General features: G+C 35.7%; 1 protein-coding gene across 12 annotated transcripts in view; it reads right to left on the bottom strand.

The window, feature by feature from the left end:
* unc79 (UNC-79 domain-containing protein) overlaps positions 1 to 16,029 on the bottom strand; it is a 139,289-nt gene that overhangs the window by 57,173 nt on the left and 66,087 nt on the right. For 11 of the 12 annotated variants that reach the window (XM_076128863.1, XM_076128859.1, XM_076128862.1 and 8 more), the window contains 19 exons: positions 14,746 to 14,902; positions 13,966 to 14,170; positions 12,652 to 12,840; positions 12,017 to 12,148; positions 8,610 to 8,742; positions 7,989 to 8,120; positions 7,304 to 7,409; positions 6,714 to 6,830; positions 6,236 to 6,374; positions 5,679 to 5,850; positions 5,303 to 5,408; positions 4,872 to 4,961; positions 4,710 to 4,786; positions 4,520 to 4,629; positions 4,185 to 4,292; positions 1,858 to 1,990; positions 1,429 to 1,523; positions 489 to 603; positions 124 to 188 (listed from right to left, as the gene is read on the bottom strand). In XM_076128863.1, coding sequence (XP_075984978.1) covers positions 124 to 188; positions 489 to 603; positions 1,429 to 1,523; positions 1,858 to 1,990; positions 4,185 to 4,292; positions 4,520 to 4,629; positions 4,710 to 4,786; positions 4,872 to 4,961; positions 5,303 to 5,408; positions 5,679 to 5,850; positions 6,236 to 6,374; positions 6,714 to 6,830; positions 7,304 to 7,409; positions 7,989 to 8,120; positions 8,610 to 8,742; positions 12,017 to 12,148; positions 12,652 to 12,840; positions 13,966 to 14,170; positions 14,746 to 14,902 — 2,381 coding nt within the window. The remainder of the gene's footprint in view (positions 1 to 123; positions 189 to 488; positions 604 to 1,428; positions 1,524 to 1,857; positions 1,991 to 4,184; positions 4,293 to 4,519; positions 4,630 to 4,709; positions 4,787 to 4,871; positions 4,962 to 5,302; positions 5,409 to 5,678; positions 5,851 to 6,235; positions 6,375 to 6,713; positions 6,831 to 7,303; positions 7,410 to 7,988; positions 8,121 to 8,609; positions 8,743 to 12,016; positions 12,149 to 12,651; positions 12,841 to 13,965; positions 14,171 to 14,745; positions 14,903 to 16,029) is intronic. The other variant, XM_076128860.1, reaches the window with a different exon arrangement.

Raw genomic sequence — 16,029 nt, forward strand, 5'->3', positions numbered from 1 at the left:
CCGAAAGAAAAATTTAAAAATAGGTTTTTATAGAAATTTGCCAAAAATCTCAATATTTTTTGCCTGCATATTGTTCAAAGTGGTATTTTTAATAGTTTGACCTAATATTGAAGTAAAACTTACCACTGCTATGTTGATGAGGTGGAGATCCCATTTGTGCAGCTTGCCTCGCTAAACGCCGCGGAGACCTAGGCGGCAAAGAAATATTCACAGATTGTTAGAATAAAATAAAGTAATTTTTACTAAAGTTTTTACCAGCAAGCAAAAACATAAAAGAATTTCTTTCCGTTTGATGGTTCGGTAACATGTTCAGGGTTATAGGTCTAACATTGTTAATGGCGCATTTCGTACAACTCTGCCTCGGGGTTTGACAGGAGTGATAATATGTATGTATGAATTTAATTTACAAAAAGACCCATGCATTATCGTAGACCTTACATCTTTGAAATGCGAATTTAACTAAGAAATATACAAAATTAAATACACACCTGGTACTCTCGGAAGACTGTTTCTTGTTCAGCTCGTGTGGTCTATTAGTAGGGGTGGGTGTGGGAGTCGGTTCTGCCTCGGACCGAGACGAGTCCGTCTTGTCCGTCGAATCATCTGAGAACAAATATAACTATTAGTTTAAATATATAACAAAATTATCAATAGAAGGATAGTTTGGTGTATTTAAAAGTTTAGCTTTTTAATTGTTATAATGGTTGTCAATTATACTGAGATTTTACTGAGTTATTTGTTGCCGTATTTGTCATGCGGTCATTTTATAACTAAGAGACCGAGAGGCTGTCCCTATAAACAATCAACAACCAAGTATGTATTGAACCTAATTTTATACAAAAAAACTGCGTTTTATCGGCGTCCCTATTCTTATGTTATTTCAAATGTCAAACACTCTCTATTTTAATGACATACAGCTAAAAAGCAGTATTAGACTTATTTTACGCAAACACAATTAACGAAAAACACTTTACGTAACCCCGTAACCTTACTACAAAACGTTGATCAAAACTCTATATGAGGACAAAGTGAAAACTGTCTGATTCAAATTTCTATCTACACAGAAATGATTAATCCAACTGTATGTTTGTACTGCAATACAATAATGTTTTGAAACCTCGGGTATTATTATTATTTGTCGTATGGTTAGTGGTCAACCTAGTGTCAAAGTTGTTCAAGCCGCCTGAGAGGCCTTTGACATGGCTTAACGACTGTTATCGTAGTAGACAACAACCGGGACCGACTTTTAACGTGCCCTCCGAAGCACGGAGACGCCCAGTTCAAATACCACTATGCGGTCACCCATCTATGGAATGACCGCGCCAATGGTTGCTTAACCCACAGATCGTTTACCGACCGGTGAGCGCAACTGGCTATGTTATTATTGTGAATGGTGATGGTTGTAAATACTATAAAATATGATGTTACCTGCAGGTAGACTCAACGCTTCTCGCACTCGGTCGACTAGCGCGTTGAAAACTGGGTATTGTTCCTTATTCGGCTTCGGCCCGATTGGTAGCAGTCTGTTGACAAAAGGCAAGATATTAAGTATTTTTGATAAAAACGTCATAAAATCTATACAAAACTAATTATCTTAGTTTCGCAGTTATGTATATAAATGCGGAACTTTTGCTGTATGACAACCTTTTATTGTTTCACGGCCAAACTGCTAAACCAATTTTGATGGATAGATTTGATTGAGATGAGATGAGATAAATTGCTAGATAGATTGGAAAACGCAGAGTAATACATAGTCTTAACTCTTTTTTACGCGACAGGAGTCGCATGGGAAAAAGACTATGACAAAATAAGTAATATATGCTAGAATATAAAGTATAATAAATAGAGTATATTGACCTTTCTGGTGGTGGAATATGGAAGGGTTGATGATGTGTCTGGTGGTGTAAGGGAGGGGGAGCACTCCACGCTACTTCCATCTTGGAGAGGGGAGACTCCGGCGAGGCGTATGCGTAGCCCACACCTGCTTTAGCTAAGGACAAACAATTGAGAGTCAGTTCTCTGATAAACTCTCTCACACACATAAGGTTCTTATTAAATTGGCTGATTATGAGTATATTATTTCAAAGATAAGACGTTGTCTGCATAGATATTCGTTGCATTGTTAAGGTTTATCACTAGTTCAACTTAAAGCAATAGGGAATATGCGTAAGATTCAAATAACGCTCAAATATTTTTTTTCCTAAAGTTTATTGCCTAGGAATTGCGTACACGTTAATATTTTTTAATATAATTACGTTTTGAATTAGAAATTATGAAATAAAAAGTGCAAAAAATACGAGAAAAATTCAAATGATCTGAAACGCAACGCTATTGGTCGGAACGAGTTGTGACGTCAAAGTCTATAATAACAAATAATACTGTTCTCAGTTCTGTGCTGTTAACGATTTAATTCCGTTTTATTGTGATTTGAAGTAAATATTGAAGTTATATTACATTTTTTTTCGTAAAAAATAAAGTCAAAAGACTTACAGAAAAATGACAGATATTGGTTTCGTCAAAGCACAATCGGACAATCTCCCGCAAAATTTATGTGTTTATGATGACCACGTTTTTTGCATCAAACCTGGATTTTACGTCTACTGATATAAAAGGGGTGAAAGCAGCAAGGTAATTACATAATAAATATTATGTTTATTCGATTCTCCACGGATTATTTAGATAATATTCTTTTAATTTGAGCTATTTTTAAAGGAGATGTTGATACTTCTTTACTAGGAATAGGAAATGGAGATACCGCTGTATTTTTTGTCTTGGCACACAAATTTACATTAACACCTTTACTCCTGTAATAGATTTTACTATTCACTTGAACAGCTTTGTCAACATACATCTTCTCAGTAGATAATGAAGTGCTGCTACCAGCTTCACAGAGGTTTTTCATTTCTATATCTTCTATGTTCACCTGAGATGAAGATGCACTTGTACTTGCTTCCATGATCAATTTGTGACAAATCAGTTAGCTTTGTAGTGCTAACACTTTGTTTAGCGGGTGGTGCGGATAAAGCTTCTTCAATTATTTCTTTATGTTTTCTCTTTTTGTAAGCTTTTCTCTCGAACGATGGCTGGGTTTCAGTATCCTTTTGACATTGGAATTTGTGAGGTAGGATACCTTTCTTCAATCTTAATACAGTTTTGTGTTTTTCTTGCAAATTCATTATTTTGTACTCAATATAATTAGCTGTATCCTCTTTTAACTGAAAAACAAAAAATAAAACATGAAATTAAATGTGAAACGGATAAATAGTGCATATAAGAGTTTTTAAAATAATATTAGTTTGCAATAGACATTTTTGTGCAAATATATTGAAATTCTAGAATTCTGTTCAGTGTCACTGGGTTTCAGTCAGTCAAGTGGTCGTAATTGTACCAAACCTTTGAACATAGGGCCTTTTTCAAGCAAGGTTGTAATGCAAGAGGTTATAATGTGGGCACTAGCAAAGTTTAGCAGATAAATAAACAATTTGTACATAAAATGGAATGAATACTTACGTCGAAATGGTCTTCACAACAATATAAACAAGTTGATGGAGATATCATGTCTCTTTTCATGATTCTACACCATTTTTTCCTTACTGCAGCACCTCTTGGTACAAGAAAAAACACTTTATTTGGTGCATTTTTATTTGTATTTTTACATAAGGGCACGATACAGTACTTGAAAGTTGGTTTACTGCACTCCTGCATTGTGTAATTGAAATAAAACAAAATAATTTCATAAAATAGAGGCCGAAGCACGTTTGTAGCTATTCACTAGTTGATTGCTATTATAGACTTTGACGTCACGTCAAGCGCGCCAATATGGCGGTCGTTTAAAATGATGAAATCAGCCTACTATTTTAAAACTATTTATTTCGAGCTAAATTTCGTTTTTTTTTAGCTGTTTTTTTTTGTATTTTTTTAAATGATGTAAATTATCATTTAAAAAAATAAAAAAAATACACGCATATTCCCTATTCAAAGTATTGTAAAATATTAAGTGATGTAGGTATAGAATAAAATTTAACGCATATTATTCTCGAATTTGTGGTCTTACTAACACGGGCACAGATATACAATGTATTGAACTACTTTAGTGATAGATCAACGCCTAGCCATCGGACTATTAAAAAGAGAATTATTCTAATATGTTGTTATGAGTGTTGTACTAATAGCTTGATATTTACCGGGACTTTTGATATGATGTTGTGGCGGCGAGCGAGCGTGCGGCCACTGACCGAACTGTCCGTCCCCGTTGGACGACGGCGCCGTGTCCGGGGATGTGCTGCTACCCACTGAACACAAATACACTTGTATTCATTACTTGTACTACAAACTATTATTCAAGCTGAATCAAAATAAAGTACGGTATATTTGGTGGTTTTAGAAGTTTCAATCACCAAATATATCTGTTACGTATTATACTAGGTTTCTACTTGAAACCTTGTATAAAGTACTCATTCACGGAAAGCAATAGAAAGAAGAACATAACAAACTAAAGAATTAAAGTAGTAATACTCACCAATAATTCGCTTTTGTTTTCCCAGGATCTTCGCGCGGGGTGAAGTCTGTTGACCATGCATCTGATCCGGCCAGATCTCGACTGACTGACCGCTCATTGGAGTCGATTTCCTTAACAAAAAATAAGATTCTTTAATACCTGTTCTATAACAACTAATTTAACTTGCAGTAGGAAGTAGAAATACACTTACAAGTTTGAAGAATCGCTGCCTATAGATACAGACGAACTGGTAGACAGCTGATGAGCTGATCGTGATGCAACTGGCGCCTGTCAAAGACCATTATTATTTATTATCTGATAATTACATCGTGTTTGATATTTACAGTGTTAAGAAGAAAGTAAAGGCACTTACAATTTTACTTAGAGTAGGGTATGGAGTAGTGGCAGCTGGTGTTTCGATCTTCGGCGGGTCTTCGTAATGCGAAGGCTCGTCGAATGAACCCTGACAAAGAGAAACAATTTGTTAGATCCATATTCTAGAAAATATACTGTCTAATACACAAATACAGTCGAAGGTATGCAAAGTCCGGATTGTACATTACACGCAAATGTTTGTTCTGTAGCTCGATTCTCTACAACTATATACACTACCGACAACTGGAAAAAATTTTACTCGAAAATCTGTTAAGCGCCTCTACCGGGCTTCGTAGGTACTATTTTGGCAGAACATTTTTAATATCAGTCTCGATACTGGTCAGGACTCACTGTAGAGAATTGCACTACAGAGGTTCAAATCTACACCACTTAACACTGTAATTTTAGTAGTAGGTATGCTGTACTTACGGGTGCAGTACTGCCGTGCACTGTGGTGTCAGATTTGTCACTGGTCTCCGGGATGGCTATCAGCTCGCTCTCTGAAGACTCTTGCTCCAAACTCCATTGTTGGTATCTATAGGAAAAAATAACACGTTCACTTATTGTATTACCTATGGCAACTATGCGATGCACTGTCAGTCTGGCAGTTGATAAAAACATTGTCAGGACTGTCCACTGAACTAGGCACCCATTTAGAGATCAACTTGTCGACAAGGTCAGCATCTTTTGGCTTTTATCTGACATTTATGTTTTTGATGCGATAATGGTATACTCAGCCTACTTGGAGCTCTCATTATTCGACCCTTATTCAAGTTAAAGCCTAATAAACCAAGTAAATACATACTTGGCCGACTTGGCAGGTTCCTCCCAGTGCGTGTGCATGTGTGCCGGAGACTTGTGCTGGTGCAGCTTGGCCTTCCCGCGGTCCAGCGGCGGCAGCGGACTCACCGCCGCGCGCTCCACGCTCGGCGCCGGGGCCGCCTCGTGCTCCGTCTTTAGAGACGGTTGGCTTAGATCTAGAACAAAGAAGGAGTATGAAACCTGTTAACTAAAAGTGTTCCTATATTTTAAAGTCTAAACAGTCATCTTTTAGGATAATAAGTCGTAAAGTTAAAGTTCTTCAAGTTTAAAATAGAGGATTGCTTGAGTGATCAAGAAAACTAAAAAAGTGAGAGTCCAAACGTTATAGGACAAGGGGAGCTGGAGTAAAGAAGAATAAGTATGTAGGTAAAATATGGTGTTGAGTTGTTAAAGAAAATTGTACAGAAATAGATAGACAAGGGTAAGGAGGAGGGAATGAAGGAAATGACAAGAAAAAGGGGTACAAAAAAAGTGGGAATGGAGACAACGTTAGCAGTATAGTAGATCTTCCTGTGTGAAAAAGAAAGTGTTAGTTCTTACCTCTCGCTCTAGCGGTGTGCGGCATCACAATCATGGGTGGTATGCGTTTACACTGGTGGTACTGCGCCTCCACAGTGTTGAGCACCACGCGGACTAGCGACTGGACCATGGCGCAGATACTGCCGCTGCTATAGTGGTACTAAACACAAATATAAATAGGTTAGAACTTAGAAGTATGTCTACATGAGAAAAATACCTTTTAATTTTTAAGATATAACAATCTGATTGAGGATACGAATTCAAAAGATTTTGAATTCAGCTATCAAACGTCGATCGATGCAGCTTCAAAAAATTCCAATATCAATGTTTTCCAAAATTGATATACAACTTATTTGGATCACGATGACCACTTTGATTCCTAATCAGCTGGTTTTAGCAAAAAACTCAATTGCAATGCGGTACGTATGTTCTAAAATTACCGCTATTGTAATTTTTCCCTAGTCTCTAATTATAAAATAATAGTTTTAATATAGCTTACCTTGTACAAGACCACAAGTAGTGCCATAAGCCAGTGTCGTCGTACATGCGGCTCGAGGGACGCTAGTGAGTGAGTGCTGCCCGCGCCACACGCACTGCTGCCAGCTCCACAGCAGTACTACACAATTAGTAAGTACAATTTTATCAGAATCTATAGTCAAAGTATAGCTAGTATTTAACCTAGTGTTAACATTAATAAAGCAGAGAAAAAGACCGATTCTAAGTGTCTCTTCGTCAGCTAAGTGCCTTTTTGAAGCCAATTTTCCTATTTTTTATCTGGTTAAATAAAAGTGATAAATAAAACCACGTTAAATGTAAAATTTGGATTTCAAATATGTAGTTCGAAGCTGCTGCTATATCAGCAATTTAAAAAAATAAAAAATATCAAAAAAGAACAATGCCTTTTTAAACTTGCTTATACTACACACAATAGAGTATCAAATAACACCAACAAATAAAACAAAAAAATTAAACTCGCCCGAAATATAAAAAAAAAGAAAATCGCAACAAAAAACTCCGCTCTTCACAGCAGCAATCGCAAGCTAAATTAACCACTATTAACTACTAAATAAATCACAAATCAGCCTTTACCTGCAGCAGAAGCAGCGTAGGCTCAGCAATGCTAGCTCCCATCACATGATTCTGGTCCAACACTTGCGGGAGATTTGCCATGAACGCGTTGAATATCGACGATTGCCTGTTCAAATACAAATTGCTTGCAAATTGGATCCCACTTTACACATTTCCTGTGGCTAAGTGTATTTGTTGAGGTATTTTGAACTTTAGTGTCATGGAATAAGGTTGGTTTTTGTCTATTGTGATGTGGATTTAAGAGGTGTCGGCTTGTCGAGCTTTACTCTTTGCATGTGCAATGTAAGCTGATAAATAGTGGATGTGACTGTTTGTTTAATACCTACTCTATTTTATATAAAAAATATCAATAATTAATTGAATAAGATAAGTTATTTTCCTGGAGTAATCTGTTAAGCCATCTATCGGGAGCGTTTAAAAAGATATTAAAAAAAAAATACTATAAATCCATATAATATAGCGCAGAATTATTAATATTTTCAACGACGCAGGGTTGAATAAAGTTGAGGCCCTATTTATTTCTCACTCTTTGATTTATTTTCATTTTTCGTTCTTTGATAACTTTAAGGTAAAGGCTTATCAAAACATGAGAAATATCACAAACCCCAACTATTTCTCAATAAACTATCTGATGAAGAAAAAATCAGAAGTTAACGTGTTAATTCAGACACAAGCCACAACTAACCTGAGCGTGTAAGGCGATATGTGGAAATATTTCTCCACACTGTTGTATCCTAGCAGTAGGAACAGATGCTTGAGGACCAGCTCCTGAGTCTTGGATGACGCCTTGTCTTCCGTCGGGTGTGCTTGGTCAGATCTGAAAGAAAATACTTTATTAATTTTACTGTTCTGACTTTATAGACTTGAGGAAAGAAAGTATGTTCTTTACGATCAGCTACCTGAATACAATCTTCCATTAAATTTGTTCATATCACTCATTTAAGTATATTATTATAATGTCCAGGTATTTACAAACTTCTTTTAGTTCATTCCGATAATAATAATATTTTTTTAAGTGTCTTAGTATCTCGTATTTTCGGCGGTATATTTTCTTTATTTTATTAGCGTGGTTCTTTGCCACGCTTCGAACAAAATAAGATACCCAAGACTTCTAGGGCACACTTTTATTCCTTGTCTCAGGCTGCCCAAACCAGAATTACTCATTACTACTGCCAGATAAACACCCATAGAAGAATCATTTATTTAACCGGTTAGTCTAGACAATACAAAATGTTTTATTGATGGTCTAGGAAAGGCATTAAATGGTATTTAATTTATATGAAGATAAAATAAAATGTTACATTACCTGGATAAGAACTGCATTAGCAAAAAGACCAGCAGATTGGTAGTCTCTCGATCAGCCTCCTCCAGATCTACTGCTTTAGGCAGCACAGTACTAAGCGTGTCTTCAGACCTTCCCGACATCGAGTGAAACCCATCTGTGAACATATTCCTAACTACAGGCTCGAGCTAAGGCAATCGGATTATAGAACAAGAACACAAAATAACCTAACACGTCACGTTTTCTATAGACCTTAAGACCTTTCGATAATGAGGAAGATACGGTAGAAAGGGGCGCGCGGTAGTAAAAAATATATTCACATGAAAACCTTTACTTACAGACTGTTGTTATAAACGAAGTCCACACACGATGATGTTTTGAAGTTAAAAATAGCTGAAGCTTAGAAAGTTTGGGGTTGCAAGTGATGCAGTCTTACCCAGTCGGTAAGGAATAGCTATGGGTAGGGGTAGAAGACTTTTATAGCGAGAGAAGCAGAATTGATGTGGTCTCACCTCGTTTAACCGTTTGTAGAATTTCGTCGAATACACAATCTATACCGTCCGCCAAAATGTCATCTGCAACAGACGTTTGGTCTGACTATTACAATTTAGGCGCATTTTTGGAGTCCGTCATTTAAAATGTCTTTCGCGATCAATATAATAACCTCCCATCGCCCCAAAATGGTTCGTAAAATATAACTTTTTAGTCAGCGTTTACGTCGTTTAATGATTTGCTAGTCCATAAATACGCCTATAGCCAGGATAAAAACATTTTAGATAGACTTCACCGAATGGGCTATAAACCGCATCAGTAAGTCATCCAGTACCCCGAAATAAGTTAAAAAAGGCCTCCCACTTCCTTAGCCGTTGTTTATAAAACCGATTGTTTAAGTACAGCGTAACCTTCAACCGACTTAATTTTTAACTGTACTTATGTATGACCAATAAAGATTGAAATTGTATTACATTTGAATTGCATTTAAGTATTCAAAAAAATGGCTTACCTGTGCTTAGTAAACAGTAGAACAGACCTCCAATCGGAATCCCTATTTAACGTCTGCCTATCCTTACCAATATGGACCCCTTCTCATTACAGAAGAATTGAAGATATAGTCCCGAAAAATTCAATATCAAACAGCAAAACGACTTATTTTACCAATCATCGGATTTGAAATTTGAAGTTTTACGAATTTATATTTAACGTGTTGTGAAACTGAAATAATATATATATGAATATATATGAGGTGTAATCATCAATTGCAAAATATATATAATCGAATTGAATTGAGAAATAAAAATATGCAAATGGAAGAAAGGAACAAGCCATAGTACCTGAAGGACACGTTTCGGATGAGCCATACCTTCTACCACTAGAACGAAGATCTGGTCAAACCATGAAATCATCAAAGCCACCTTGAATTGCCGTATTATATCTCTTAAACATGTCATAGTAGAAGAACATTACCAGTTTTATTTCATCGGAACTCCCCTGTCTTGTAAGATACGCATCATATATACCAGTCAGTCCGTCAGTTAAATTCATTCGAGAAAATTCGATCTAATTTTGCTTTAAGCAGTCTTGCTATAGATACATTTTAAAACACGCTATTTTATATAAAAAATCATTCTTTATATGTACAAAATATTTAAGTTTAATGTTTTCCCGGCGCTATTCAATAACTGAGAAGAGATCCGCTATAATAAACAGTATAACAGAAAACAATCGGCAACAATGAAAATTGTTAACTTTACAGATTTAGAGACAAAACAATACGTACTGAAAAGGTAGATGTTATTTAAAATTTGTTATCCTAACGATTTGATCGTTATTTTAACCCTGTTTCTTTTCATGATAGAATGTACCGCGGTTTAGCACTAATAGTCCGACAAGGAGTATACAACCACGTGATTTAACCAACCAACCAACCATTTATATTAAAGCAAAAGAGATCCTGAACGCGAATAGCGCACTTTTGTATGTCCTTATATCAGCCACCACAACCATTCATACAATAAGGACCATTACGAGTAACTAACTGCGCACCTAATCTGCGTATACGTGTACGAAACACGTACGTACGTATACGTACGTGTTTTGTGAAATACACCACAAAATGTTATTACCAAAAATCTCAAAAAAAATGTTAGAAAAATATTCACGTTATTACTTGTAATATTTAACTATACGATTTATTTTAAGTTTCAAAACGCGGGATAAAGTTTCAACCGAGTATAACTCGCGGTATTCGGAGTTGAGATGTCACGATATAGCGCACGTATATAAAACGCGTCGTAAGAAATACCGTACAAATTCCCGACAGAACTGAAGTTAAATCTATTTAAACCTTGCAGTAAATAAGATGAACCTTTCAACATGAAGGACATGCATTATAATTAACCCAATAAGGAATACATCCAACCAGCATTTTAAGGTCATCTTTGTACTAAATTTAACAAATTATCTAACTCTTTCCTCTCAGCCAAGACCATCAGTGAAAATGCATATAAAATTACCTTCAAACGCACCGCCACCATACCCTATCCCACTAGTACGAAGATCTGGTGAAACCATCGTACTTTTCGGGTCCTGTTATAATCGCCTTCAAACGGAAATTGTTTACTGCAGTTTTAGTAGAAGTAGACCGACCTATGATCCTTTTTTCCCTTCCGAAACAAAACTACCCCCAGGAAATATCTCGTTAATAAAATACAAATAACTTAGTGAGGTAGAAATGGCTTAACACTCATACAATAATAATATAATAATATTATGTAGTCATATGAACACCACCCGGGTGGTAAAATAACTATATATTTTTGACCGTAATTTTTTAATTAATATTCGACCCCTTTATTTAAACTTTATACCTAATTCAATAAAATTTACGTCTATCATAAGTGTCAATATTAGACATCAATGAATTATTGATTTGATTTTGATTTTGAAATAATTTACCGTGAATAGAAAAATACCGATTTAATCTTTATTTTTGGTAATAAAAAATTATGGTGTATCTTCATATCACAGACTTTGAATTGGAGCTCGGATCTGAATCAAATCTTTAAAACTAACCTATAAAATCTAATATCACAGATTTTGAATTGGATCACAATCGATCCTTCTAATCGAACCTATCAAAATATTTAAATAACAGCAAACCTTATTCAACTATAACAAAATTCAAATATACTGTTTATAAACCCGAAAATCTGCTAAAAACCGACGACCGTGTTAAAAAACCGTAAACCGTATCACCGAAAACAATAAACCGTATCTTCCAGTAGAAGTTGAGCCGTTTTGACATATGAGGTGGCCTTTCTGCGCAACAATTTGTATGAAAAATAATACACGAACAGTTATTGTGTGTCCTTGTTCAATAGTACGACTATCTTTGAGCCTGTAGTAAGTAGCACCATGAGGTACTGACTTACCGTGCGTGTTGTTTGATCGTTGAGCACTGCCTAGTGGTTGAGGCGCCGCTAGCAGCTGCCCTAGGCCGAAGCGTGATGTCTTCCGTTTGAGGAGTGGAGCCGAGTATTGCCGGGAGTAGACTTTTTCGCGTTCTGTGGACAAAATGCCTAGATTAGAACTTACGGAGATATAATTGTATGGAGGTGATTGTTAAACCCTAGATTCTTCTTTGACTTATTTTGCTGTAAACAAATTTTGCTGTTTCGTTTAGCCGTAAATTCAGGTGATATCCATTATTACTGTTCTCATATTCACTTCTTTTTTATTAAATATTTAATTTACATATTTACAAGTTTACATACATATTTACAATTTACATTTTAAATATTTACAAGTTGTAGATTTCAAAAGATGTATGTAATCACTCTGTTAAATTCAGCAGATATAAGTGAATTACATTTTACAACCATATTGAGATGTGAGATGCTACTAAAAATCAATTCAAAATTGTAAAATTGCTTCATAGTTTCTCCGACTTAGGAATCGAATCCAAGACTGGCGGCTTCACTGATGGCAACATTTAACGTTCAATCTTTTTTTTTTTTGACTTGCCCCATGAGCTAAAATCAAAACATGTTTAAAAGTAAATACCCACCATGCCTAGTATCAGGATGTGGCGGCATAGTAGCGGGCGCGGAGATAGTTCGCTTGTACGGCCACTTGGTGCCGAAGGACGCGCTCAAAGTGTTCACGTTGTTGTCCCTCGCTGATACTGATAATGCTTCATGAGCTCGCCGCACCTTGTACAGGAACCACTCGGAACTTGTCTCGCTGCTCACCAGTTCTGGTGGAAGGGAATTTATGATAAGGTGCTGTTGGACTATGTGTGGGGGTCTTGGCTGTGACTTATGGTAACCTTTCTTTTACAGGGAGGGGGGGGGGGGGGGATCCCTTCGGATGCCTTTCCTGGGGTAAAAAATACTGGGTTATGTAGTGTAACCATTAACAAAACTGTCCTGCGAAAACCAACCATTTGATGCGTGGTTGAAGAGGAAATCTGGGACCTAAATAACACACCAGTGGGCTTATGCTAGCCTGTTATTGTACAGTGCAGACTTTAGCTGTGCATATATCTTTACAATCTGCTGATATGTCAGTATTTTTTAATATGATATTATGGTGTTTTATGGTGGAGATCATGTGGTTTGTGCAGTAAGTAACTGAAATAGTATATGTAATAGACTGACTGTAAAGATGGAACAGTGGATAGTAGCCTTTTTACATAGCCGTTCCAAACTAAGGAAATTTCTATAAAAAGTTTAGTTTTTCTTTTTCAAATGTAGTATATGCTCGAATCTATGTATTATAAGCCCAACACCAGTTACATGTGAAAAACCATTTTTACCTAATAGCCACTAGCCTGGTCTATTGTGTTAATAATTTATTAAGGATGCGACACGTGCAGGTTTAAAACGTGCTACCTTCCTTTTTCTTCCTTTCAGCAGTGAGCTTTGGTTCGTCGTGTAAAAGCATAAAAAGCAGAAAAAAAATCACACACTTATTAAACTCACCCAATGAAACTTATCGCCAATAAAACTACATCCTGTAAATGATAACATTCATCAAAAAATAAACACATATAACATGCTGAAAATACTACAAAAAATAAACAGTAGACATTCAATTTTTAAAAACAACTCAATGAAATTAATCACATATCTAGGGGGATACGATTACCACAACAATCTTAGTAATTTGACACTGACACTTATCATTACCGGCATGCATTCAATTCGTTAAAATAAAATCAAAAGCATTAAGTACAAAATAATATGATTTTATATTATCATAATAAATCATAAAGGGAAAGAAAACAAACAAATCTGCATTATAACAAAAAATACACCAGCAATTTCAAAACCACCAAACACAAATCATCACAAAAAAACACAACTACCCACAAACTCACCTCGTAAATTGGAGAAATCGATCGTCTTATTGGAATTGATTTGGGCTTCCAAGAACAGAGCCTCAAATCTATTGAGGAAGAAGTCCCAGGTGAGGATCTTGCGGTCACTGAGGGTATTGTGCAGCTGGTAGATGGACTGCAGGATCATGGGCCGGTCCACGATGACCAGGTCGAACTGCGTCTCCAGGCAGTATAGCAGTAACTGCTGGGATCAGATTACGGTCAGACTGCTGTCTTAAGTGATAGTTTGGTAACAATGTATTATGATGTTTGTATGAGTGTTTATATTGGTCATGAATATAAAGATTGCTTGTGTTTTTTGTGTTATAGGTTGGCTTACCGTGTATGTCATTTGAGTACAAAGAATTACCCTTATTTACGGGAATGATTTTCAAAATAAATTAAGCTTATGTTTCAACCTAGCCTTTTATTTAACTCCAAAAGTTTCAAAATTAGTGAATTATTTAACCATCAACACAATAAAGTTTAAGTAAAAATACTGTCTCTATGCAAATGCTGATCTTTCGTTTCTGGATCGATAAAAAATATTATTTCTTTTAAAATGTTATTCGTATTTATAGGTTCACGTACGTCCTTATAAGTGCTAGAATAAAAATAAACATGTTTTAAAATGTATTTTAGTGTGAATAAATGAAAATTTGGTTCTTGCCTCTGTAGTAAGAAAGCATGATTTGAAGTATGTATGTATAAATTAAAACGCATATTCCTAGTGTGAATGTACGAGTAGTATGTACAATCTCCTGCTCTTAACAAACCTACCTCAATAGCATTATCATGTACAGTGCCGATATACAGGGTGGCACGTTGAGCGACGTACACATTGATGTCGTCCATGCTAGAGATGAGGTAGCAGAAGGCGGTGGCCAGGGCCGTCTGCAGAGGAAGGCTGGTCTTCACTGGAGAACCGTCCATGAACCTGGGGGAGAAAGGACTCGTGAGTATTGGTTTCTGTTTTTTGTGAAAGTAGACTAGAGTTAAAATATTTTAGAGCCGACTTAAATCTGAACTATCGGGAACAGTAAGCTGATGTGAATCCACTGGCATGTAATTTCAGTGAAAAATTAACTCTTATTTGACTCTGAGTCTGAAACTATCTCTATATGGCAAACAGACAGGCAAACTGTACCTCGATTCTGTACATTCGATACTAACGTCACGCTATCGAATACCATACATTTCTATCGAGCTACTCGATAGGAAACCGGTAGCAATCCGGCAGAGAATCGCGACCTATCGAGTATCGAAAACTTGACATTTAAAGTGAGAAAAAGTTTCGTTCTGAAAATTTGTTCTTTAAATAAAATTTTATTGGTAATAATTGTGTATAAACTAATTTTAAATATATTATATAGTGGATAGAAAATAATCATGAAAGGTATTATTCTCATAAATAATAATTATAGTCTACTTTAAACGGTATAAGTAAAAATAAATCAATAACATAAAAATATCATAGTTAATGTTGTTCAACGAAACATTATCAACACAAAAAATTAATCAGCGTCTTTTTTTTTCTACGTTGAAGCAGGCAAAGGAGACAATATCTTTTCAGCCTCGTTGGCCTCGTCTTCCTAAAAATATCCAATAAAGATTATTAAAATAATTTATTAAAATTAAAAATGGAAAGAATATTTTATTTCGAAATTCGAATTTCGAATTGCCCCTAAGTGCGCTCCAGCAAAAAAAATATTTATTTAATTTTATTTTATTTTAATGTTTGGTGGAAAATGGCGCCATTGAAGAACATAGTTGTTGCGAAAATCCGCTAGAGGCGCTGATCAATTTTTCATACAAAATTTTTCGATAGCTACTCGTTACTCGATACTCGATAGTTGTACAGAATCGCGGTACTGACCTATTTAAGTATGGCTTCGGCTTATTTCATGGTTAAAGGAAGCCGAAGTGTAGTATTTAAAAATCAAAAATATGAGGTCTATATTTTTTTACTTGTCACTCTCGTAAAATTGACTCCTTTCTATAACCTTAACCAAAAAACTAAATAAAAACGGGTAGTTGTTGGCGACCCCTGAAAAATTGTATCTA

This window comes from Anticarsia gemmatalis, chromosome 21, assembly GCF_050436995.1.
Source record: "Anticarsia gemmatalis isolate Benzon Research Colony breed Stoneville strain chromosome 21, ilAntGemm2 primary, whole genome shotgun sequence".
Lineage (NCBI taxonomy): Eukaryota > Metazoa > Arthropoda > Insecta > Lepidoptera > Erebidae > Anticarsia > Anticarsia gemmatalis.